The following is a 27,176-nucleotide window of genomic DNA, read 5'->3' on the forward strand; positions in this document are numbered from 1 at the left end:
CGTGTAAATCAGGTGTCCCCTATTTAAGGATGAAGCCAGCACCTGTTGAACATGCTTTTCTCTTTGAAAGCCTGAGGAAAATGGGACGTTCAAGACATTGTTCAGAAGAACAGCGTAGTTTGATTAAGAAGTTGACTGGAGAGGGAAAACTTATACGCAGGTGCAAAAAATTATAGGCTGTTCATCTACAGTGATCTCCAATGCTTTAAAATGGACAAAAAAAAAAGAGACGCGTGGAAGAAAACAGAAAACAACCATCAAAATGGATAGAAGAATAACCAGAATGGCAAAGGCTCACCCATTGATCAGCTCCAGGATGATCAAAGACAGTCTGGAGTTACCTGTAAGTGCTGTGACAGTTAGAAGATGCCTGTGTGAAGCTAATTTATTTGCAAGAATCCCCCGCAAAGTCCCTCTGTTAAATAAAAGACGTGCAGAAGAGGTTACAATTTGCCAAAGAACACATCAACTGGCCTAAAGAGAAATGGAGGAATATTTTGTGCACTGATGAGAGTAAAATTGTTCTTTGTGGGTCCAAGGACTGCAGACAGTTTGTGAGATGACCCCCAAACTCTGAATTCAGGCCACAGTTCACAGTGAAGACAGTGAAGCATGGTGGTGCAAGCATCATGGTCAATCAATCAATCAATTTTATTTAACCCTAACCCTAACCCTAATCACAACAGACAGTTGCCCCAAGGCGCTTCATATTGTAAGGCAAGGCCATACAATAATTACGTAAAAACCCCAACGGTCAAAACGACCCCCTGTGAGCAAGCACTTGGCGACAGTGGGAAGGGAAAAACTCCCTTTTAACAGGAAGAAACCTCCAGCAGAACCAGGCTCAGGGAGGGGCAGTCTTCTGCTGGGACTGGTTGGGGCTGAGGGAGAGAACCAGGAAAAAGACATGCTGTGGAGGGGAGCAGAGATCAATCACTAATGATTAAATGCAGAGTGGTGCATACAGAGCAAAAAGAGAAAGAAACACTCAGTGCATCATGGGAACCCCCCAGCAGTCTAAGTCTATAGCAGCATAACTAAGGGATGGTTCAGGGTCACCTGATCCAGCCCTAACTATAAGCTTTAGCAAAAAGGAAAGTTTTAAGCCTAATCTTAAAAGTAGAGAGGGTGTCTGTCTCCCTGATCTGAATTGGGAGCTGGTTCCAGAGGAGAGGAGCCTGAAAGCTGAAGGCTCTGCCTCCCATTCTACTCTTACAAACCCTAGGAACTACAAGTAAGCCTGCAGTCTGAGAGCGAAGCGCTCTATTGGGGTGATATGGTACTATGAGGTCCCTAAGATAAGATGGGACCTGATTATTCAAAACCTTATAAGTAAGAAGAAGAATTTTAAATTCTATTCTAGAATTAACAGGAAGCCAATGAAGAGAGGCCAATATGGGTGAGATATGCTCTCTCCTTCTAGTCCCCTGTTAGTACTCTAGCTGCAGCATTTTGAATTAACTGAAGGCTTTTCAGGGAACTTTTAGGACAACCTGATAATAATGAATTACAATAGTCCAGCCTAGAGGAAATAAATGCATGAATTAGTTTTTCAGCATCACTCTGAGACAAGACCTTTCTAATTTTAGAGATATTGTGTAAATTCAAAAAAGCAGTCCTACATATTTGTTTAATATGCGCTTTGAATGACATATCCTGATCAAAAATGACGCCAAGATTTCTCACAGTATTACTAGAGGTCAGGGTAATGCCATCCAGAGTAAGGATCTGGTTAGACACCATGTTTCTAAGATTTGTGGGGCCAAGTACAATAACTTCAGTTTTATCTGAGTTTAAAAGCAGGAAATTAGAGGTCCTCCAAGTCTTTATGTCTGTAAGACAATCCCGCAGTGCCTTTAATACCTATGGCATGCTCTAATCTCTGTAATAAAATTTTATGGTCAACAGTATCAAAAGCAGCACTGAGGTCTAACAGAACAAGCACAGAGATGGGTCCACTGTCTGAGGCCATAAGAAGATCATTTGTAACCTTCACTAATGCTGTTTCTGTACGATGATGAATTCTAAAACCTGACTGAAACTCTTCAAATAGACCATTCCTCTGCAGATGATCAGTTAGCTGTTTTACAACTACCCTTTCAAGATTTTTTGAGAGAAAAGGAAGGTTGGAGATTGGCCTATAATTAGCTAAGATAGCTGGGTCACGTGATGGCTTTTTAAGTAATGGTTTAATTACTGCCACCTTAAAAGCCTGTGGTACATAGCCAACTAATAAAGATAGATTGATCATATTTAAGATCGAAGCATTAAATAATGGTAGGGCTTCCTTGGTGTTGGGCCTATATATCACATACCAGGTATCATGGATCAGTTTGGATAGGTCAGAATACTTGAAGAGGTCATGTTGCCTTATGCTGAAGAGGACATGCCCTTGAAATGGGTGTTTCAACAAGACAATGACCCCAAGCACACTAGTAAACGAGCAAAATCTTGGTTCCAAACCAACAAAATTAATGCCTCGCAGATGTGAAGAAAAAATGAAAAACTGTGGTTATACAAATAAATACTAGTTTAGTGATTCACAGGATTGCTAAAAAAGCAGTTTGACCATAATAGTTTTGAGTTCGTAGCGTCAACAGCAGATGCTGCTATTATTGTGAACACCCCCTTCTCTACTTTTTTTTTTTTTACTAATACCCAATTTCATAGCCTTAAGAGTGTACATATCATGAATGCTTGGTCTTGTTGGATTTGTGAGAATCTAATGAATCTACTGGTACCTTGTTTCCCATGTAACAATAATGCCGCGTTCACACCGGGCGCGATCAGACGCTACAAATTTGCGTGGGTCGCCAGGCGATGAACGCGCCTCCTTCGCCCGGTGTGTCGCTCTGCTTTTGCCCGGAAGATTCGCCCCGGTGCATCATCAAATAGGGTGAGCTTCCATTCCACTCACCGTCTCCGGTTTTCAGTCAAGTTAACATGACGGACCTTGATCACACGGAGCGAGTTGTTGTGGAAAGCTCCCAGTATAGGGAGTATTTGTTGCAGGAGCTGCATCTGGATGACGGCTGCTTTCAGCGGTCTTTCCTCCTCTGCGGGACCCAGCTTGAGGACCTCCTGTCCCGTTCACGCGGACACATGTGAACAATTAAAAAAAAAAAAAAAAGAATCTCTATCTGCTGTGGACTGCAGCTACCCCCAAAAAAACTGTCATAATTGTATTTCGAAACCAGTTACCATTTGTTTTATTATACATCTGTGTAGTTAATAAGTAAAATAATCTCCACAGATGATTCACTGGCACGCACGTAAAAGGAGAAAGAAACTCCGCTCCCCGCTGCTGTGGTGCTGCTGCTCGCTCCAAAAACTCTGTCATGATTGTGAAATAAAGGACAAAAGAGACATAAGTCCTGCTCACAGGCTGCTACCAGATACAGGACATGTTCACATCCTCAGTCAAACTCCAGACATCATGTCACTACATATTCAGTCCCTGATTGGTCATCGCGGCGCGACGACACAAAAAAGTTCCGATTTTTCAACTTGGGGAGGAGGGCAATGCGACGTGACGCTACGCAATATCGCGCCACAAACGCGCAAAACACTCAAAATCGCTTCACTCGTGTCGCTTCACTCGTGTCGCGCTGCGCGGTTTGGTGCCAAAACATGTCCTTACATAGGGATTACATGGCAACCTGTGGCTGCAGTCGCTTGCGTCGCGCCTGGTGTTAACGCGGCTTTAGAAATATGCTCAAAACCTGGATTAATCTTTTTAGTCACATAGCAGTACTATTATTCTGAACACTACTGTACATGACGCTTGGCATTCACGCCAAAGAGTTCAATCTTTGTTCTGTCAGACCAGAGACTTTCTCATGGTTTGAGAGTGGGTGTCTTTTGGGAAACACCAGGCGGGCTGCCTTGTGCCTTTAACTAAGGAGTGGCTTCCGTTTGGCCATGCTACCATACAGGCCTCAATGGTGGATTGCTGCAGAGACGGTTGTCATTCTGGAAGGTTCTCCTCTAAGGAATGGTGGAGCTCTGACAGAATGACAGTTGGGTTCTTGACCACCTCCCTGACTAAGGCCTTTCTTTCCTGATCGCTATGGGTGACCAACTATTGGAAGTGTCCTGGTGAATCCGAAGTTCTTCCATTTACGGATGATGGAGGACACTGTACCCATTGGGACCTTCAAAGCAGCAGAAATGTTTCTGTACCCTTCTCCAGATTTGTGCCTCAAGACAATCCTGTCTCAGAGGTCTACAGTCAATTCCTATGACTTCATGCTTGGTTTGTGCTCTAACATGCACTGTCAACTGTGGGACCTTATATGTAGACAGGTGTGTGTCTTTCCAAATCATGTCCAATCAACTGAATTTATCCCAGGTGGACTCCACTTAAGCTGCAGAAACATCTTCAGGATGATCAGTGGAAACAGGATGCACCTGAGCTCAATTTTGAGCTTGATGGCAAAGGCTGAGTACTTATGTACATGTGATTGCTTAGTTTTTTTGTTGTTCTTGTTTTAATAAATTCAGAAAAATCTTTTTCACATTGTCATTATGGGGTATTGGTTGCAGAATTCTGAGGGGAAAAAAATTAATGTCATCCATTTTGGAATAAAGCTGTAACAATAAAATGTGGAAAAAGTGAAGCGCTGTGAATACTTTCCGGATGCACTGTAACTGAGCTCATCAGGCGTATGCAGAGAGAGAAAATGTGCAGTGTGACTTCTCTGGAAAGTACTGTGCTAAATGACAGAAGTAGCACAGTTAGCCAGCAGCAGCAGACAAATAAAGAATCTTCACTTCAACATACTTGTTTTCTTCCCAAAGTTCCAAATGACAAAACCATATGTGACATTTCATTACATTACTAAGAAAAAACATTTTTTTCTGTATCAGTGTCACTCTTATGTATTTGTCACATCAATGAAAAATTGCTAAATAATTTGCATTTGAAGAAAGGTTCTGAGCACCATAATGCTCACCTGTCAGATGTTTCTGTTGCAGAAACACTCCTTTTGCAAATGCCAGTGCAAGTATTCTGTTGTGAGTTTCGTGCACACTGACCTGACGGTGCTACAGTACCTTTGAAAATGTTGAACAGGCACCTCTCCAGTGTTCTCTGGAACAGTTCTTTTCCCTTTTGTTTGAAGTTGTTTTGGGATCGTACAGTCATATGAAACATGAAGTTTTCGTCTGAGGAGCTTTTTCCACTCATGGCCTCATGTGGCCCAAATAGATGGCTACTGTTTGAGTTTGTTGTGGCACCACTTGGATTAATTCTGCTTCTTACCAAAAGCCTAAAATGCCAACTTGTAGTATGAATCTTGATACCTTTCTGGGTTTTTCTCTACTTAAATGCCAATAATGTGGTCCAGCGTAAGAGTTGAGTAACTGGAAAGCCTGATTCAAATTCTTCAGATTTTCAGAAAGTAACTGACAGCACTGCCACCGAGGTAATCTATCAGAAGCCTGATCACAAGTTTGATCAGGGCAAGGAATAATGAATCTGGTTGTTTTCCCAGTTGTTTGCTTATCAGAAAAAATAACATTGCCAAGGTCAGTGACAGACTGGACTGCTCCCCTTTTGGGCTCGGTTTGCATATCAGCCGTGCAGGTATGGATGGCATCATGTATCCAGGTCCGGGATCTTTAGTCTAATCGAAGCACTGGAACCATTTTAATTCCTCACCATAGGTTGAGTTATAGACCGTTAAAAATGGGCACAGTGGGACGCAAAACAGTTTCACACTTCCAAATGTTGTGCACTTGCCAGTCACCTCCAGAAGGGCGTTTGTGTGAAGTCTCTGGTGTCCTGTCCAGGTTGTCTTCTTTTGTCCTTTTCTCTGCTTCACTCTTATTGCCTCAGACCCCTTCGGTTCTTCTTAGACAATAATTAGCCAGCATATAGTTTTTTACACGTGTCCAGTGAAGGTCTGTTGTTTTGTAAAACTGCCTCCTAGAAGATTCCACAATAAGATAACTCCCTCTGATTCAAAGTGGAAGTTGTTGAAGAATGAACAATGAAGTGCATCCGAAGTTTAATGATTGAAGAGCAAAACCTCCAAGAGAGAGACGGTGGATTCTGGAGAAATTAGTTCTGGCTCAGTGGACACCTCTTCTGTACCTTTATGCCTGACGCTGATGACTTGCAGTTATGGAAAAGCTGATTTACACACAAACACACACACACACTCCTACCTGTTTACACCCCTACATATTCCCTTTGTTAGCAGCAGATGCGGCAGGGAAGCAAACATTTGAGTTGCCTGGTGACCACTGCATCTTCAGGGACAGTGAATCCAGTAGCGTCTCTCTCCAAACCAGACACTCACAGTATTGTTACCCAGTTCTTATTGAGGAACTGTTGTTTCATTAAACATGTGAGGAGATGGTTTTTCCTTTTTGTTGTAGGTGGCTGTTTAGTTATGCAGACACTGAGTAGAGTTGACACTGACTACTTAGTTAGTTAGTTACTCGTATTTTAATCTCATTTACAAACATAGGAAGTGTCTTACTCTAATGGAACTCATGATTTTTAATCCCCATTAACCTTCTGATGATTTTTATGTATTTATTTATTCATATAAATATTTTTATAGATGACAAAATTATTAGCCACCCTATAAAATTAAACAAAGTTATAACACATTATTGCACAACAGTGGGTTGAGCTATGGTTCAACAAAAAGGTCAGTTCTTACAGGGGCTAATAATTTTGATAGCTATATATATATATTGTTTCTCTGTGTGCAAAGTAAAATAATGTAAGCTAAAATAAAACTAAGATGTTTAGAAATGCTGTTGAAAATTGTTTGCTCTGTTAAAAAAGCAGTTGGGAAAACGTAAAAAATTTTTTTTAACTTTCATAGGGTTGTGCCATCACTCATCATTAAAAAGCCATCACTTGACCCAGCTATCTTAGCTAATTATAGGCCAATCTCCAACCTTCCTTTTCTCTAAAAAAATTCTTGAAAGGGTAGTTGTAAAACAGCTAACTGATCATCTGCAGAGGAATGGTCTATTTGAAGAGTTTCAGTCAGGGTTTAGAATTCATCATAGTACAGAAACAGCATTAGTGAAGGTTACACATGATCTTCTTATGGCCTCAGACAGTGGACTCATCTCTGTGCTTGTTCTGTTAGACCTCAGTGCTGCTTTTGATACTGTTGACCATAAAATGTTATTACAGAGATTAGAGCATGCCATAGGTATTAAAGGCACTGCGCTGCGGTGGTTTGAATAATATTTATCTAATAGATTACAATTTGTTCATGTAAATGGGGAATCTTCTTCACAGACTAAGGTTAATTATGGAGTTCCACAAGGTTCTGTGCTAGGACCAATTTTATTCACTTTATACATGCTTCCCTTAGGCAGTATTATTAGACAGCATTGCTTAAATTTTCATTGTTACGCAGATGATATTCAGCTTTATCTATCCATGAAGCCACAGGACACACACCAATTAGCTAAACTGCAGGATTGTCTTACAGACATAAAGACATGGATGACCTCTAATTTCCTGCTTTTAAACTCAGATAAAACTGAAGTTATTGTACTTGGCCCCACAAATCTTAGAAACATGGTGTCTAACCAGATCCTTACTCTGGATGGCATTACCCTGACCTCTAGTAATACTGTGAGAAATCTTGGAGTCATTTTTGATCAGGATATGTCATTCAGTGCGCATATTAAACAAATATGTAGGACTGCTTTTTTGCATTTGCGCAATATCTCTAAAATTAGAAAGGTCTTGTCTCAGAGTGATGCTGAAAAACTAATTCATGCATTTATTTCCTCTAGGCTGGACTATTGTAATTCATTGTTATCAGGTTGTCCTAAAAGTTCCCTGAAAAGCCTTCAGTTAATTCAAAATGCTGCAGCTAGAGTACTGACAGGGACTAGGAGAGAGCATATCTCACCCATATTGGCCTCTCTTCATTGACTTCCTGTTAATTCTAGAATAGAATTTAAAATTCTTCTTCTTACTTATAAGGTTTTGAATAATCAGGTCCCATCTTATCTTAGGGACCTCATAGTACCATATCACCCCAATAGAGCGCTTCGCTCTCAGACTGCAGGCTTACTTGTAGTTCCTAGGGTTTGTAAGAGTAGAATGGGAGGCAGAGCCTTCAGCTTTCAGGCTCCTCTCCTCTGGAACCAGCTCCCAATTCGGCTCAGGGAGACAGACACCCTCTCTACTTTTAAGATTAGGCTTAAAACTTTCCTTTTTGCTAAAGCTTATAGTTAGGGCTGGATCAGGTGACCCTGAACCATCCCTTAGTTATGCTGCTATAGACTTAGACTGCTGGGGGGTTCCCATGATGCACTGAGTGTTTCTTTCTCTTTTTGCTCTGTATGCACCACTCTGCATTTAATCATTAGTGATTGATCTCTGCTCCCCTCCACAGCATGTCTTTTTCCTGGTTCTCTCCCTCAGCCCCAACCAGTCCCAGCAGAAGACTGCCCCTCCCTGAGCCTGGTTCTGCTGGAGGTTTCTTCCTGTTAAAAGGGAGTTTTTCCTTCCCACTGTCGCCAAGTGCTTGCTCACAGGGGGTCATTTTGACAGTTGGGGTTTTTCTGTAGTTATTGTATGGCTTTTCCTTGCAATATGAAGCGCCTTGGGGCAACTGTTTGTTGTGATTTGGCGCTATATAAATGAAATTGATTTGATTTGATTAATTCTTGTTTCAGTGCATGCACTGTTTCTTAAAGAAATCATTTAGGAATATATACAGTAGTGTTCAGAATAATAATAGTGCTATGTGACTAAAAAGATTAATCCAGGTTTTGAGTATATTTCTTATTGTTACATGGGAAACAAGGTACCAGTAGATTCTCACAAATCCAACAAGACCAAGCATTCATGATATGCACACTCTTAAGGCTATGAAATTGGGCTATTAGTAAAAAGAAGTAGAAAAGGGGGTGTTCAAAATAATAGTAGCATCTGCTGTTGCTGCTACAAACTCAAAACTATTATGTTCAAACTGCTTTTTTAGCAATCCTGTGAATCACTAAACTAGTATTTAGTTGTATAACCACAGTTTTCCATGATTTCTTCACATCTGCGAGGCATTAATTTTGTTGGTTTGGAACCAGGATTTTGCTTGTTTACTAGTGTGCTTGGGGTCATTGTCTTGTTGAAACACCCATTTCAAGGGCATGTCCTCTGCAGCATAAGGCAACATGACCTCTTCAAGTATTTTGACATATCCAAACTCATCCATGATACCTGGTATGCGATATATAGCCCCCACACCATAGTAGGAGAAACATGCCCATATCATGATGCTTGCACCACCATGCTTCACTGTTTTCACTGTGAACTGTGGCTTGAATTCAGAGTTTGGGGGTCGTCTCACAAACTGTCTGCACCCCTTGGACCCACAAAGAACAATTTTACTCTCATCAGTCCACAAAATATTCCTCCATTTCTCTTTAGGCCAGTTGATGTGTTCTTTGGCAAATTGTAACCTCTTCTGCACGTCTTTTATTTAACAGAGGGACCTTGTGGGGGATTCTTGCAAATAAATTAGCTTCACACAGGCGTCTTCTAACTGTCACAGCACTTACAGGTAACTCCAGACTGTCTTTGATCATCCTGTAGCTGATCAGTGGGTGAGCCTTTGCCATTCTGGTTATTCTTCTATCCATTTTGATGGTTGTTTTCTGTTTTCTTCCACGCCTCTGTTTTTTGTCCATTTTAAAGCATTGGAGATCATTGTAGATGAACAGCCTATAAGTTTTTGCACTTGCGTATAAGTTTTCCCCTCTCCAATCAACTTTTTAATCAAACTACGCTGTTCTTCTGAACAATGTCTTGAACGTCCCATTTTCCTCAGGCTTTCAAAGAGAAAAGCATGTTCAACAGGTGCTGGCTTCATCCTTACATAGGGGACACCTGATTCACACCTGTTTGTTCCACAAAATTGATTAACTCACTGACTGAATGCCACACTACTATTATTGTGAACACCCCCTTTTCTACTTTTTTATTAATAGCCCAATTTCATAGCCTTAACAGTGTGCATATCATGAATGCTTGGTCTTGTTGGATTTGTGAGAATCTACTGAATCTACTGGTACCTTGTTTTCCATGTAACAATAAGAAATATACTCAAAACCTGGATTAATCTTTTTAGTCACATAGCACTACTATTATTCTGAACACTATTTTGTGTGTGTATATGTGTATGTGTGTATGTGTATACTCACAAACAATCCAACTCACCACCTGGTGGTGAGTTGGATCCGCTGGGAGGGAAGGAAGCCGGTCAGACCTGGCAGGCCCAAACGTATTGTGAGGGTCTGCTGGGAACGACTGGCGGAACCCTCTGTCAGTGAGGTCTTCAACTCCCACCTCCGGCAGAGCTTCTCCCAGATCCCAGGGGAGGTTGGAGACATGGATTCCAAGTGGACCATGTTCTCCTCCTCCATTGTTGATGCAGCCGGTCGTAGCTGTGGTCACAAGGTCTCTGGTGCCTGTTGTGGCGGCAATCCCCGAACCCGTTGGTGGACACCGGAAGTAACGGATGCCGTCAAGCTGAAGGAGGAGTCCTACTTATCTTTGTTGGTAGGTGGGACCCCGGAGGCAGCTGACAGGTACTGGCAGGCCAAGCGTGCCACAGCCCGTGCGGTCGCAGAGGCAAAAACTCCGGTCTGGGAGGAGTTCGGGGAGGCCATGGAGGAGGACTATCGGTCGGCCTCGAAGAGATTCTGGCAAATCGTCCGACGCCTCAGGAGGCGGAAGCAGCTCTCCACCCGCACTGTTTACAGTGCAGGTGGGGAGCTGTTGACCCTGACTGGGGATGTTGTCGGGCGGTGGAAGGAATACTTCGAGGATCTCCTCAATCCCATCGTCACGTCTTCCGAAGAGGAAGTAGAGGCTGGGGACTCAGAGGCGGACTCATCCATTACCCAGGCTGAAGTCACCGAGGTGGTTAGAAAGCTGCTCGGTGGCAAGGCTCCTGGGGTGGATCAAATCCGTCCTGAGTACCTTAAGTCTCTGCATGTTGTGGGACTGTCTTGGCTGACATGCCTCTGCAACATCACGTGGCGATCGTGGACAGTGCCTCTGGATTGGCAGACCGGGGTGGTGGTCCCTCTGTTTAAGAAGGGGGACCGGAGGGTGTGTTCCAACTATAGGGGGATCACACTTCTCAGCCTCCCTGGTAAGGTCTATTCCAGAGTACTGGAGAGGAGAATTCGACCGATGGTCGAACCTCAGATTCAGGAAGAGCAGTGTGGTTTTCGTCCTGGTCGCGGCACACTGGACCAGCTCTACACGCTCCATCGGGTGCTCGAGGGTTCATGGGAGTTTGCCCAACCAGTCCACATGTGTTTTGTGGATCTGGAGAAGGCGTTCGACCGTGTCCCTCAGGGCACCCTGTGGGGGGTGCTCCGGGAGTACGGGCTCCGGGGTCCTTTGCTAAGGGCTATCCGTTCCCTGTACGACTGCAGCAGGAGCTTGGTTCGCATTGCCGGTAGTAAGTCAAACCTGTTTCCAGTGCACGTTGGCCTCCGCCAGGGCTACCCTTTGTCACCGGTTCTGTTCATTATTTTTATGGACAGAATTTCTAGGCGCAGCCAGGGTGTAGAGGGGGTCTGGTTTGGGAACCACAGAATCTCGTCTCTGCTGTTTGCAGACGATATGGTTCTGTTGGCTTCATCAAATCAGGACCTTCAGCGTGCACTGGGGTGGTTTGCAGCCGAGTGTGAAGCGTCCGGGATGAAAATCAGCACCTCCAAATCCGAGGCCATGGTTCTCGACCGGAAAAAGGTGCTTTGCCCTCTTCAGGTCGGTGGAGTGTCCTTGCCTCAAGTGGTGGAATTTAAGTATCTCGGGGTCTTGTTCACGAGTGAGGGACATATGGAGTGTGAGATCGATGGATGGATCGGTGCAGCATCTGCAGTGATGCGGTCGCTGTATCGGACCGTCGTGGTGAAGAAAGAGCTGAGTAGGGGGGCAAAGCTCTCGATTTACCGATCGATCTACGTTCCGATCCTCACCTATGGTCATGAGATTTGGCTCATGACCGAAAGAACGAGATCATGAGTACAAGCGGCCGAGATGAGTTTCCTCCGCAGGGTGGCTGGGCGCTCCCTTAGAGATAGGGTGAGGAGCTCAGTCACTCGGGAGGAGCTCGGAGTCGAGCCGCTGCACCTCAACGTCGAAAGGAGTCAGTTGAGGTGGCTCGTGCATCTTTTCCGGATGCCCCCTGGACGCCTCGCTGGAGAAGTGTTCCGGACACGTCCCACTGGGAGGAGGCCCCGTGGAAGACCCAGGACACGCTGGAGGGACTACATCTCTCGGCTGGCTTGGGAACGCCTTGGGGTTCCCACGGAGGAGCTGGGGGAGGTGTGTGTGGATCGGGATGTCTGGGCGGTTTTGCTTGAGCTGCCCCCGCGACCCGACTCCGGATAAAGCGGAAGAAAATTGTGTGTGTGTGTGTGTGTATATGATGAGACTGGCATTTTCTGCCAGTGTCATAGCAACTAATGAACTTGCCTAAAAAATATTGTCAGTCATGTATATCCTGTGAAATGCAGTTAAGATGTTTCTTTAGTAGTCCTGCATGGAGGACTTTGCAAGTGATTTTTTTGCAGATCTGTAAAAGGACATTAACAGACTGGATTAACCCTGAAACCCAACATCATGCAGTGTTTGTGGTTTCCTGCAGTGGGAATCTACAGCATCTGGTTCTATGACAAGAGGGACTGTCAACGTATCGCTCAGCTGATGGTCAAGTAAGTACACGTGTGTGTGCGTGTGCGTGCATAAGATGAGACATTACTTTGTTAATTATAAATTTGCATTCATTGTGTGTCGGCACCACAGAAGTGCTTGTTTTCTATCTGTGATCTAGGAGATGATGCAAATGAATACATGTGACATCTTATGTCTCCCACAGGATTGTAAAACAAGAAGCAGATCAAGCCCGCAGAGACTCCCCACAGAGGGCAGAGCCAGGGAGGACCAACGGTGTTGCAGAACCTCGATCGGTTGACATCCTAGAATTGCTCAGCAAAGCCAAGGAGGAATACCAAAAAGTAAGGAGGCAAAGAAAGACATATACAACCCCTGGCAAAAATTATGGAATCACCGGCCTCGGAGGATGTTCATTCAGTTGTTTAATTTTGTAGAAAAAAAGCAGATCACAGACATGACACAAAACTAAAGTCATTTCAAATGGCAACTTTCTGGCTTTAAGAAACACTATAAGAAATCAAGAAAAAAAGATTGTGGCAGTCAGTAACAGTTACTTTTTTAGACCAAGCAGAGGAAAAAAATATGGAATCACTCAATTATGAGGAAAAAATTATGGAATCACCCTGTAAATTTTCATCCCCAAAACTAACACCTGCATCATATCAGATCTGCTCGTTAGTCTGCATCTAAAAAGGAGTGAACACACCTTGGAGAGCTGTTGCACCAAGTGGACTGACATGAATCATGGCTCCAACACGAGAGATGTCAATTGAAACAAAGGAGAGGATTATCAAACTCTTAAAAGAGAATAAATCATCACGCAATGTTGCAAAAGATGTTGGTTGTTCACAGTCAGCTGTGTCTAAACTCTGGACCAAATACAAACAACATGGGAAGGTTGTTAAAGGCAAACATACTGGTAGACCAAGGAAGACATCAAAGCGTCAAGACAGAAAACTTAAAGCAATATGTCTCAAAAATCGAAAAATGTACAACAAAACAAATGAGGAACGAATGGGAGGAAACTGGAGGAAACTGGAGTCAACGTCTGTGACCAAACTGTAAGAAACCGCCTAAAGGAAATGGGATTTACATACAGAAAAGCTAAACGAAAGGCATCATTAACACCTAAACAGAAAAAAACAAGGTTACAATGGGCTAAGGAAAAGCAATTGTGGACTGTGGATGACTGGATGAAAGTCATATTCAGTGATGAATCTCGAATCTGCATTGGGCAAGGTGATGATGCTGGAACTTTTGTTTGGTGCCTTTCCAATGAGATTTATAAAGATGACTGCCTGTAAATTTCCACAGTCATTGATGATATGGGGCTGAATGTCAGGTAAAGGCACTGGGGAGATGGCTGTCATTACATCATCAATAAATGCACAAGTTTATGTTGATATTTTGGACAATTGGAAGGATGTTTGGGGATGATGAAATCATTTTTCAAGATGATAATGCATCTTGCCATAGAGCAAAAACTGCAAAAACATTCCTTGCAAAAAGACACATAGGGTCAATGTCATGGCATAGGGTCAATGTCAATGAGCAGATCTGATTTGATGCAGGTGTTAATTTGGGGGATGAAAATTTACAGGGTGATTCCATAATTATTTCCTCAGAATTGAGTGATTCCATATTTTTTTCCTCTGCTTGGTCTAAAAAAGTAACCGTTACTGACTGCCACAATCTTTTTTTCTTGATTTCTTATAGTGTTTCTTAAAGCCAGAAAGTTGCCATTTGAAATGACTTTAGTTTTGTGTCATGTCTGTGATCTGCTTTTTTTCTACAAAATTAAACAACTGAATGAACATCCTCTGAGGCCGGTGATTCCATAATTTTTGCCAGGGGTTGTACATGTAAACATGATGAGGTATTTAGGTTCATTGATCAAGAAATGACAGAGGCTTAAAGCTGAAATATATTGGAGGTTAACTGCCCAGAGAGTTGAATAATTTTTGTCTTTTGTTCTGTTACTGGTTTTAGATTTTGGACATTTGACTTGACACCTTTCTATGGAAATTAATTTGTGTGTTTGTGGTGTGTGCTTGTTCTTAATAGACAATTTTTATTTCCCCACACAGTAAAACGGTGATTGCAAAGCTCGCTGCTCTGTCTCACACTAAAGCTTATTTTTTGTTTGGCAACTTCATTGGGAGACTTGTCCTCATTAGCAGCTAGCTTGTTCTAGGTAGTCATGCGGCTCGTGTGCTTGAAATATAAAATCAATCAGTATTTAGCTCAAGGTAGGTAGATGAATAGGAGTTGAGCAATTAAATGAGTAGCGAGGGACCTGAGCTCTCCTACAGTGCTGCCATCTTGCTTGGCGTACCAACGTGACTTCCAACCTTTACTCTTCTATTTTTCAATTTATTTTCATTGATATAGCACCAAATCACAACAAAGTTGCCTCAAGGCGCTTGACACAAGTAAGATCTAACCTTACCAACCCCCAGAGCAAACACACAGGCGAAAGTGGTAAGTAAAAACTCCCTCTGATGATATGAGGATGAAACCTCAAGCAGACCAGACTCAAAGGGATGACCCTCTGCTTGGGCCATGCTACCAAATGAATATACAGGAAATTTTGCCAGTGCAGAGGACAGGAGGGTTGCAGAAACAGACGCCACACCCATCTCTGAATGGAGCTGCACCTCAAACGGAGAGAAAAAAAACATAATCAGTAATCAGAAAGACAACAAAGACAATATAATTTGTCAGCATTAAGCAACAAGAAAACAGAAGAAATACTAAGGTGATCGCTGGCCACTAGCCCAAAGCTTCACGAAAAGACCCAGAATTTAGATAAAGTTGCATGCTCCCTTTCCTAATAAAATTAATTTAAAAGTGTAAAAAGCATAGTAACATACTACGCCAAAATGCTAGCCGTACGAAAGGGAAAATAAGTGCATCTTAAGTCTGACTTGAAAGTTTCTACAGAATCTGACTGTCTTATTGATGCAGGGAGATCTTTCCACAGAACAGGGGCATGATGAGAGAAAACTCTGTGACCTGCAGTCTTTTTATTCACCCCAGGGACACAAAGTAGTCCTGCACCCTGAGGACACAAAGCCTGGGCCGGTACATAAGGTTTTATTAGGTCAGCTAAGTCGGGAGGTGCCAGTCTGTGAACAATTTTACAACCCCAATTCCAATGAAGTTGGGATTGTTTTGTGAAATGTAAATAAAAACAGAATACAATGATTTACAAATCCTTTTCAACCTCTATTTAATTGAATACACCACAAAGACAAGATATTTAATGTTCAAACTGATAAACTTTGTTTTTGTGCAAATATTTGTTCATTTTGAAATGGATGCCTGCAACATGTTTCAAAAAAGTTGGGACAGTGGCAACAAAAGACTGGGAAAGTTGATGAATGCTCAAAGAACTCCTGTTTGGAACATTTCACAGGTGAACAGGGTAATTGGAAACAGGTGAGTGTCATGTTTGGGTACAAAAGGAGCATCCCCAAAAGGCTCGGCCATTCACAAGCAAAGATGAGGGAAGGATCACCACTTTGTGAACAACTGTGTGGGGAAAAAATAGCCCAACAGTTTAAGAACAATGTTTCTCAACATTCAATTGCAAGGAATTTAGGGATTCCATCAACTACAGTCTATAATATAATCAGAAGATTCAGAGAATCTGGAGAACTTTCTACACGTAAGTGGCAAGGCCGAAAACCATCATTGAATGCCCGTGACCTTCGGTCCCTCAGGCGGTGGCATTAAAAAAACATCATTGTGTAAAGGATCATACCGCATGGGCTCAGGAACACTTCAGAAAACCATTGTCAGTTAACACAAAACGTTGCTACATCTACATTTGCAAGTTAAAACTCTACCATGCAAAGCAAAAGCCATACATCAACAACATCCAGAAACACCGTCGCCTTCTCTGGGCCCGAGCTGATTTGAAATGGGCAGACGCAAAGTGGAAAAGTGTGCTTGCTTTTGGAAATCATGGACATCGTGTCCTCCGGACAAAGGAAAAAGACCATCCAGATTGTTACCAGTGCAAAGTTCAAAAGCCAGCATCTGTGATGGTATGGGGATGTATTAGTGCCCATGGCATGGGCAACTTACACATCTGTGATGGTACCATCAATGCTGAAATGTACATCCAGGTTTTGGAGCAACACATGCTGCCATCCAAGCAATGTCTTTCAGGGATGTCCCTGCTTCTTTCAGCAAGACAGTGCCAAGCCACATTCTGCACCTGTTACAACAGCGTTTGCTTTGTCGTAAAAGAGCACAGGTACTAGACTGGCCTGCCTGCAGTCCAGACCTGTCGCCCATTGAAAATGTGTGGCGCATTATGAAGCACAAAATGCAACGACGGAGACCCCGGACTGTTGAACAACTGAAGTCGTACATCAAGCAAGAATGGGAAAGAATTCCACCTACAAAGCTTCAACAATTAGTGTCCTCAGTTCCCAAACACTTATTGAGTGTTAGAAGGAAAGGTGATGTAACACAGTGGTAAACATACCACTGTCCCAGCTTTTTTGAAACATGTTGCAGGCATCCATTCAAAATGAGCAAATATTTGCACAAAAACAATAAAGTTTATCAGTTTTAACATTAAATATCTTGTCTTTGTGGTGTATTCAATTGAATATAGGTTGAAGAAGATTTGCAATTCATTGTATTCTGTTTTTATTTACATTTTACACAATGTCCCAACTTCATTGGAATTGGGGTTGTACTCGTATAGGCTAGTAGCAGAAGCTTAAAATCTGATCTCACTGGGACAGGAAGCCAGTGAAGAGATTCCAAAATGGGTATAATGTCATCAAACTTTCTGCTTCCTGTCAAAAGTCTGGCAGCAGCATTTTGAATCAATTGGAAGCCCCTAATGCACAGTAAACCAGAAAGTAGAACATTGCAGTAGTCCAATCTAGAAAAGACAAATGCATGAATCAGGGTCTCGGCATCAGCCATAGATAGGATGGGACAAATCTTCGTTATATTTCCCAGGTGGAAGAAAGCACTCCTTGTAAGGTCAAAGGACAACGTAGGGTCAAAAATTAGGTTTCTCACTTTGTCAGTGTCATGTATGACACACCAATGTAGGCTAAGCGTTAGCTGGTCATATTGATGCCTGTGTCTCATTGAACCAAGAACCATCATTTCTTATCAGAGTTTAAAAGTAGGAAGTTGCTAGACATCCATCTTCTCACTGATGCAAGGTAATCTTCTAAGGATTTTATGTGGATGAGATTACCAGCAGTTAACAGCATGTATAACTGAGCATCATCAGCATAGCAGTGAAAGGTAATCCCAAAATGCTGCAATATGTTCTCAAGGGGTGCTATATGAAGGGAGAAAAGCAGGGGGCCTAAGATGGACCCCTGTGGAACCCCAGATTTCACGTCACTAAGGTTAGGGGTAGTGTTACTGTACAAAACACAGTGAGAACGACTGGTCAAGTATGACGTCAACCATGCAAGGGCACTCCCAGTAATCCCAAAATGATTCTCCAGCCTATCAAGTAGAATATGATGATACACGGTATCAAATGCAGCACTAAGATCTAACAGCACCAGAACCATAGTGGTGTCCGAATCCATTGCAAGAAGATCATTCCCCACTTTAGTGAGAGCTGTCTCTGTGGAATGACATTTTCTAAAGGCAGACTGCAGTGGCTCAAAAAGATTATTCTCAGTAAGGTGGTCCACGAGCTGCTGTGAAACCACTTTTTCCAGAATTTTAGAAAATGGGTGTTCAGCAAGGCAGCATCCTATCCGTTTCTCTGTTCTTATTGAAGATAAATAGCACTGTTGACGTAGTAAATCCAGGGTTTGATAAATCTTTGTTTGTAGATGACTTTTGTATTTCTTGTTCATCACAAAATGTTATTTATAGAAACGGTGTTGCAAAATTGTTTACATAGAATTGAAGGTTGGGCTGATGAGAATGGTTTTCGCTTCTCTAAAACCAAGACTGTGTGTGTTCATTTTTGTACTAAACGATCAGTGCACCCTGATCCTGAAGTTAAACTAAATGACACTATCATTCCTGTAGTTCAACAGACTAAATATCTTGGCTTAATCTTTGATAATAAACTTACTTTTAAGGCATATATTGAAAAGGTTGTCAAAAATGGATCAGGGTGCTAATCGCATTGTACTCCTCTGCCTCTATAGATCTCTAGTTGCATCTAAACCGGATTATGGTTGTGCAGTTTATAGCTGTGTCCATAAATCTTACCTTGAAATGTTGTTACCACTTCAGAATCAAGGTCTCCGACTTTGTCTAGGAGCATTTCATACCTCTCCTGTGCAGTCCCTTTATGTGGAGTCTAATGAGTTACCATTACATTTAAGATATGAAAAGTTATCTCTACACTATGCGATTAAACAAAAAAATAACTGTCACAGTCCAACGTATGGTGGTACCTTTAAGCCACGATATTTTAATTTCTATACTTGTAAGCCGTCAGCTTTTAAACCTTTTGGTTTACGTAATAAAGAAGCTCTAATGCGCGTACTCAGTACTACTAATCTAGCTTCTTTCTGCATTCCTAATATTCCACCTTGGATGCTCGTTGACCCAGTAATTGATTTATCATTAAGGCCCTTTAAAAAAGAGTTGTACCAATGATTTAATTTTTTTGAACAAATTTGGAGAAATGAGGTATAAATACAGACATTATTGTGAGAACTATACAGATGGGTCGAAAGACCAGAATAAAGTAGGTGCAGCTTGTGCAAGTGGCCTTCTTCAATGGCAAATTAGATTACCAGACAGTTCTTCTATTTATACAGCCAAGTTGTTTGCCCTGAAAATGGCTTTGGGTGTTACAGAGAACACTGCCCACAGACGTTTTGTTATTTATACAGACTCACTGTCTAGTTTGACAGCTGTGCAGGGCAGGACTTTTAAACATCTGTTTATTCAGGTTTTGGGAACTTTGTATAACATCATTACATTAGGTAAGCAAGTAATATTTGCCTGGATCCCCAGTCATACAGGCATTAAGGGGAATGAAAAAGCTGACAAGTTGGCAAAAGAAGCTCTTGCTATGGATTTTACAGAAATAAACTTACCCTACACGGATCTAAAGCCAAAGATTAACAATTATTTTAGAAACATATGGCAAATGTTATGGGATCTCTATCTCAGTAATAAACTTTATCAACATCACCCACTCATTGAATCGCTTAATTTTCTACTGCTAGCTAAGCGACGGGAAGACATTGTGTTGACCCGCGCTCGTATAGGTCATTCACACTTGACATATGCATATTTACTTGCAGCGGGTGCCCCGCCTTATTGTTTACCATGTAACTGCGTACTTACAGTGAAACATGTCCTGCTTGAATGTGTTGATTTTGTTCACATTCAGGTGAATTTTTATGATGTTCCTGATCTTATGACATTGTTTAGAGATGTTTCATGTTCACGCATTATAAGTTTTCTTATAAGAGATTAATCTTTTTATTAGATTTTAAGTTGGTACCTGTTCGAGGCCCATTCACAACAATTATACCTTTGGGCAAGGTATTTTATTCCAATTGCCTAATCTTTCGAGGAGACTTTCAGCTGTCAGGCCCGTGTAAGGGAGGGACACATCTTTTGTAGGCTAACAAACCTGCTTCGTTTGTTATAAAGAGTTGACATTTATCCCGGTAAAGTAGTCACATTCCTAAACTACCGTTAACCTGTAATGAATGATATTGCCGTGAATTTTGTGTTTATTGTACCAGGTAAATATTTGGTAACTGTCAATCCAGAATTTTAGAGCAAAATGATAGACTTGATATCAGCCTATAGTTTTTGAATACACTAGGGTCAAGATTAGATTTCTTAAGTAATGGAGGGTCAAGATTAGATTTCTTAAGTAATGGTTTAATCACTACAGATTTGAGACATTTAGGAAGAGATCCAAAAGTTCTTAAACAGTTTTGTTGGTATAGGATCACATAAGCAGGTTGTGCTTTTGTACACATTACAAGTTTCGTCAGCACGCCTAGTGAGATACTATCAAATTCTGTAAATGTAGGTAATACCTCAGTAATGGCACCCACTTCAATAGGAAGGTGTACCGGCTGGGATATATTTAACCTAATGTATTCTATTTTCTTCTCAAAGTAATCCAAGAAATCTTGTGCTGTAAAAGAAGCTCAACTTACAGGTAGTTGTCCATGAATAAGTGTTGCCACCGTGTCGAAAAACAACTTTGAGTTATGCTTGTTTTTGTTGATCAAATCAGAGTAATAGGTCCACCAGTAATGCATGCTTATAGTCTAAGATAGCATCACGCCATGCAAGGTGGAATACTTCTAATATTGAACTACGCCATTTCCGTTCTAGACCTCTAGCCTTATGCTGGAGGTCACGCAAGTAATCACTGAACCAAGGCGATTGTGTTTGGCGGGGCGTGGTTTTAATAAGTGGCGCAATCATGTCGAGTGTAGTTTTGAGCACTGAGTTTAAATTATCAATAAGACATGTACTGATTGGGAATTTTCTAAACATGAAGCTAAGATATCAGGCAGTCTCGCTTCAAGTTCAGTCATAGTTGAGGAGTTGATGTGTCGCAGCATTGATAAATAAGGTTGTTGTTCCATTAAACACGGCAGTGAAACTGTAAACTTAATAACTGGGTGATCAGAGACCACTGATGCAAGAGGCATGATGTCAATATTTGTGACAGCAATACCACGTGCAAGAACCAAATCCAGGGTATTTCTACTAATTTGCGTCCAGTCTGAATGCATTTCTGAAATCCTAATGCATCCACAATTTCCATAAATGATTTGCAGAGGGGATCAGAAGGCTTATTTATACAGTGGGGAAAATAAGTATTTTATCCCCTGTCAATTTTGCAGGTTTTCCCACCTACAAAAAATGGAGAGGTCTGTAATTTTTATCGTAGGTACACTTCAACTGTGAGAGACAGAATCTAAAAAAAAAAAATCCAGAAAATCACATTGTATGATTTTTAGATAATTAATTTGCATTTTATTGCAAGTAAGTATTAGATCCCCTAGAAAAACAGAGCTTAACAATTGGTACAGAAACATTTGTCTGCCATTACAGAGGTCAGACGTTTCCTGTAGTTCTTGACCAAGTTTTCACACACTGCAACAGGGATTTTGGTCCACTCCACCATACAGCTCTTCTCCAGATCTTTCAGGTTTGGAGTTTCAGCTCCCTCCAAAGATTTTCTATTGAGTTCAGGTCTGGAGACTGGCCAGGCCACTCCAGGACCTTGAAATGCTTCTTACGGAGCCCCTCTTTAGTTGCCCTGGCTGTGTGTTTGGGGTCATTGTCATGCTGGAAGACCCAGCCATGACCCATCTTCAATGCTCTTACTGAGGAAAGGAGGTTGTTTGCCAGAATCTTGCAATACGTGACCCCATCCATCCTCCCTTCAATACGGTGCAGTCATCCTGTCCCCTTTGCAGAAGAGCACCCCCAGAGTATAATGTTTCCACCTCCATGCTTCATGGTTGGGATGGTTTTCTTGGGGTTGTTCTCATCCTCTAAACATGGTAAATGTAGTTGATTCCAAAAAGCTCTATTTTACATGACCTTCTCCCATGCCTTCTCTGGATCATCCAGATGGTCACTGGTGAACTTCAAACGGGGCGCCTGGACATGCGCTGGCTTGAGCAGGAGGACCTTGCTGCCCTGCAGGATTTTGAACCATGACAGCATCATGTGTTACTAATGTAATCTTTGTGACTGTGGCCCCAGCTCTCTTCAGGTCATTGACCAGGTCCTCCTGTGTAGTTCTGAGCTTTCTCAGAATCATCCTTACCCCACAAAGTGAGATCTTGCATGAAATCCCAGACCGAGGGAGAGTGTATCTTCCACTTTCTAATAAATAATCATAACAGTTGTTGTCTTCTATCAAGCTGCTTGCCTGTTGTCATGTAGTCCATCCCAGCCTTGTGCACGTCTACAGTTTTGTCCCTGGTGTCCTTAGACAGCTCTTTGGTCTTGGCTATGGTGGACAGGTTGGAGTGTGATTGATTGAGTGTGTGAACAGGTGTCTTTTATACAGGTAACAAGTTCAAACAGGTGCAATTAATACAGGTAAAGAGTGCAGAATAAGAGGACTTCTTAAAGAAAAATTAACAGGTCTGTGAGAGCCAGAATTCTTGCTGGTTGCTAGGGGATTAAATATGTATTCCATGCAATAAAAGGCAAATTAATTATTTAAAAACCATACAATGTGATTTTCTGGATTTTTTTTTTTTTTAAGATTCTGTCTCACAGTTGAAGTGTACTTATGATACAAATTACGGACCTCTACATTCTTTGTAGGTGGGAAAACCTGCAAAACTGACAGGGGATCAAATACTTATTTTCCCCACTGTATGAACGTTAAAGTCACCAATGATCGGAAGGTTATCTGCACTAGTTGACAAGTTAGAGATGAATGCACCAAATTCATCTAAGAATTCAGAGTATGGCCCAGGGGGGCCTATATATAGTGACAAAGTAATACGGCTGATTTTTATTCTTCTGACCTTGGCAATACGTAGCATCGTGGGCAGAGCAGAGAATCAGATGCTCAAACGAGTTATATTTGTGACCCCCAACAGGTAATAAGCTGAACCTAGCTTTATAAATAAGAACAACACCCCCACCTTGCTTCGCATCATGAGGAATATGACTAAATGTGTATGCTGGTGGGCAGGCCTCATTTAAGGGGAGGACAGCTGTAGGTTTAAGCCAGGTTTCTCATAACCTAATCATATCTCAGTGATGATCCATAATTAGATCATTAATCAACAATGATTTTAAGGACAGTGATCTGATGTTAATGAGACCCAGACTAAGGACCTCAGTGGGGTTGGCAGTTGGACTGTTTGGATTTAGGGGTGGTTCCGGAGTAGCATATATAAGATGCCTCGGAGTAGGTTTAGGTTTGAGACATTCTACGCGGGTTGTAGGTAGCAGACACAAAATATCTGATATTGCTGCAACAGCGAAGGGCCCATCCTCATTTTCAACGTCGTCCAGTGTAGTAATGGGTATTAAGCTTGCATAGCATATCCCTCTATGATTTTTATGGACACGTCTATGGAAACAGGCCATAGTCTCAACTTGATGAATTTCCCTCCATGGCACATAAACTGCACTATCACCATAGTGGATTTTCTTTACTAATTTCCCCGCTAAGCTAATGGATTCTACACCCACATTCGTCATAAGCCTTGTCAGGTCTCTAATCACCTGCTCCATGGCCTGCTGTAAACTCCTAATCCTCTCTCTCCTCATCTAATGCTTAACTCTGGTTAAAGGTTTGAAAATGATAATTTGTTTGTGATGCAGGCTCAGACAGGTGAAACAGATGCGTCTGTTGCTGCAGACACGAATGTGAAAGCCGCTGTCAGTGTGGCAGAGAACGCCCACAGCACATCGCAACCTGGAAAGGTACAGAAGGATTCGGCCTGCGATGAGTCGACGTGACAGCTGTTGTGACGATTGACACATAGCGGCTGTTTTGTTTTGTTCTTGCTCTCCATCCAGCTCATACTTTTGTTTTCTTACCAGAGCTCTCATACAATTGTGAAGCAGATTACCGTTGAGGAACTCTTTGGTTCCTCCCTCCCGAAGGACCCCTACCTACCCGGCATGCCTCACCAGAATAACTCTGGCAGTGACCCCACCGTGATCTACCTCCCGAACCAAAAGTACCCTCCTCTGGCTCATCAAAACACCCTCCTCTCTCCCAATCTCACAGGCCCAGATCCTGGGTCCAACCAGAGATGCCAAACCCTTGGACTGCTAACAGGCCCTTATACTCTACAACCCAGTCCTGTTTTGCACTCAGTGGGCCCCAGATCAGACCCCCATCCTCTCTGCTCAGTGTCCCCACTGATGGTTCCTCCAACTCAGCCAGAGCCTGGTACCGCAGCGTCACCGGCTTCAAAGGCGTATTTGGGGCAGGAGATACTAAGCACACTCAAACCAGGGCTGCTGCCCGCTGTGAACCCAGACCTGCACAAGCCCATCCTCACACCCAACCTGCTGCCGAGCACCTTAGTCCCACCCCAGAGTTTCCAAGAGCCTGTGGGGAAAAACTTTCTCCAGCATGGAAAGGACGTGGACGTTTACTCGCAGGCCTCAAGCCTGATCAGACCGATGTCTGTGAGTGCTGAAATTAAAGACATAGTATCTTTATTTTTATTATGGCACAACAGATTAAATAATAGGTGATTGATAGGTTGATTTCTGTTGTGACGTTTGCTCCTTTTCTTTTTTGTCCTCCTCCTCGTGTTCAGGCTGTCGTCACAAGTGCAGGTCTTCCTGTTCCGGGTTCAGAGGTGTCCATGCTCCTCTCCCCCAGCGCCTTTCAGCACCATTCCATTAATAAGACAGCAGCAGTACTTCCTCCACCCTCCTCCGAGCCCTCCCCCTGCTCTAGCTCCTCCTCCTCCTCCACGGATCCTCTGAAAGCACCTTGCAGCAAGACGCAGCTGCAGGAGGCTCTGATACACCTCATTAAGGTGCACACCTAAAACACACATCCACACAGGGACTTGGATATTTTAAAGTTGTACTGCTTCTTCCAGGCAGACGCCGTCATGCTTTTTGTTTCTCCTCTTTCTGTCCAGAATGACCCAGACTTCCTCAGCACCATCCATGATGTCTACCTGCAGACTCTGTCCAAGGACTTTGGCAGTATGAAGCTATAGCCGTACTTCAACCATCACGTGTTGGCGGTACTGCGACCACATGTGAGGTGACCAGGAGCACACACGTCAGGTTTCCGACACACTGAACACAGACACGTAACCGGGGTTTTAAGGATCAGTGCAGTCCGGTCTTGCCTCCACCCCGCCTGGACCCTGAGGCTGCAGTGCTACTTTGTTAACTTGGATTTTGTCTTCGAGTTTCACAGTTGAATTACCGAGTAAGACATGAATGTCTAGTTAAGATTTGGACATGCATCTTGAGAAGGACATAAAGCATTCCTTCTGTGGCTTTTTTTTTTTTTTTTTATGGAACCTGCTGCTGGAAAACAGGACCACAGTGGAGGATCAGTGACCTGAACTCACTCACATTTGACCCTTTGGACATGTGACTCGTTGGGAATAGTATCTGTTTTTCCTCAGCTCGCACTGCGAGGTACGAGAACTGAGGCGCTGCACTCGGACTACTTCTGAAGAAACGTTGACCTTCTGCTGCGTACCTCTGATTTTCTTTGCAGGCATAAAGTCTCCGTGGAGTTGCAGAAACAAACAGTTTTTATGTTTTGTTTTTTTTGTTGTTTTTTTCTCACTGAAACTTTTTTTGGCTCGTGGTAACATTGTTCATGTCTTAGCCAAGAAAGCTAAAGGACTTCCACATTTGTTCACTGAAGCACTTACGAGGCGCTCGTAACCCGTACGAATGGATTCCGCTCTGTTGCTTTTTAACTCCGACGGCTCTGAGCGTTCAGTATTAAAGCGTTATCACAAACTTTGTAGCTGAAGTGAATGAAACTTGTCCCTTTCCTTCAGAAATCTATTAAATCTGAAAGTGATAACTCATTAAGTTTTTTTTCTAGGTCAGAGGTTACAGAGGATGCCATCACTGACATTTATAAAACAAAAGATGTGGTTTACTTTTCAAACTTGATATATTTAAGCATCTTTGGGTGGGCTGGCATGCTGTACTTGGTCATTAAGGTACACTTAAGTAGAGCCTGACCAGTATTTTTTGGGAGGTGGGGGGAGTACTGATATTGCGGAGTAAAAAAATTTATGGTACCGGTATATCTGCTACAGACTGGCGTCCTGTCCAGGGTGCACGCCGCCTCTCGCCAAATGACTGCTGGGATAGGTTCCAGCTCCCCACAACCTTTAAATGGAATATGTGGGTATAGAAAATGAATGACTGAATGATGCATCTGCTGATGCTTACATAAAAAAGGGCAATGATTCCTAACATTTCATTATCAAACCTTTACAACAAATTCATTGTTTATTCTGTAAAATAAAAGTTTTCATATTGGCACAAATAACGACAGATATCAGCCAAATAATATATCGGGCTCTAATTTTAAACATCTTTGAATAAATCAAAATACCACTAAAGTTCCAGGTCATATTCCTGGGTTTGTTTCAGTATGGGGTGGATTAGTGGTTAGCTCTGTTGCCTCACAGCGAGAAGGTCCTGGGTTCACTTCCCGCCTGGTCTTTCTTGGTGGAGTTTGCATGTTCTCCCCTGTGTTCATGTTGGTTCCCTTGGGCTTCCGCCCACTTCCAAAGACATGCAGGTTAGGCGAACTGGTAAATTGACTGCAGGTGTGAATGTGGTTTATCTGTCTATACAGGTGTATGTAAATGTTTGGGCACCACTGATTATTTCCCTGAAATATGTTCCAATAATTAGTATTCAAATTAATAAAATGACAAGGGTGCCCACATTTATGCACCTGCCCAATTTTGTTTAAATAATTATTACACACTTTCTGTAAATACTAGAAACTTCATTTCACTTCTCAAATATCACTGTGTTTGTCTGCTATATGATA

The 27,176-nt window shown here is 42.4% G+C and overlaps 1 protein-coding gene across 1 annotated transcript in view; it reads left to right on the forward strand.

Annotated features, from left to right (window-relative positions):
* Positions 1-26,190, forward strand: part of dcp1a (decapping mRNA 1A) — a 48,462-nt gene extending 22,272 nt beyond the window's left edge. Inside the window, exons 4-9 of the mRNA XM_034171707.1 lie at positions 12,657-12,723; positions 12,888-13,026; positions 23,987-24,088; positions 24,209-24,805; positions 24,940-25,164; positions 25,273-26,190. Coding sequence (XP_034027598.1) covers positions 12,657-12,723; positions 12,888-13,026; positions 23,987-24,088; positions 24,209-24,805; positions 24,940-25,164; positions 25,273-25,353 — 1,211 coding nt within the window. The 3' untranslated portion in view covers positions 25,354-26,190. The remainder of the gene's footprint in view (positions 1-12,656; positions 12,724-12,887; positions 13,027-23,986; positions 24,089-24,208; positions 24,806-24,939; positions 25,165-25,272) is intronic.
* Positions 26,191-27,176: the final 986 nt, after the last annotated feature.

Source organism: Thalassophryne amazonica, chromosome 6 (assembly GCF_902500255.1).
Source record: "Thalassophryne amazonica chromosome 6, fThaAma1.1, whole genome shotgun sequence".
In the NCBI taxonomy this organism is placed as follows: domain Eukaryota; kingdom Metazoa; phylum Chordata; class Actinopteri; order Batrachoidiformes; family Batrachoididae; genus Thalassophryne; species Thalassophryne amazonica.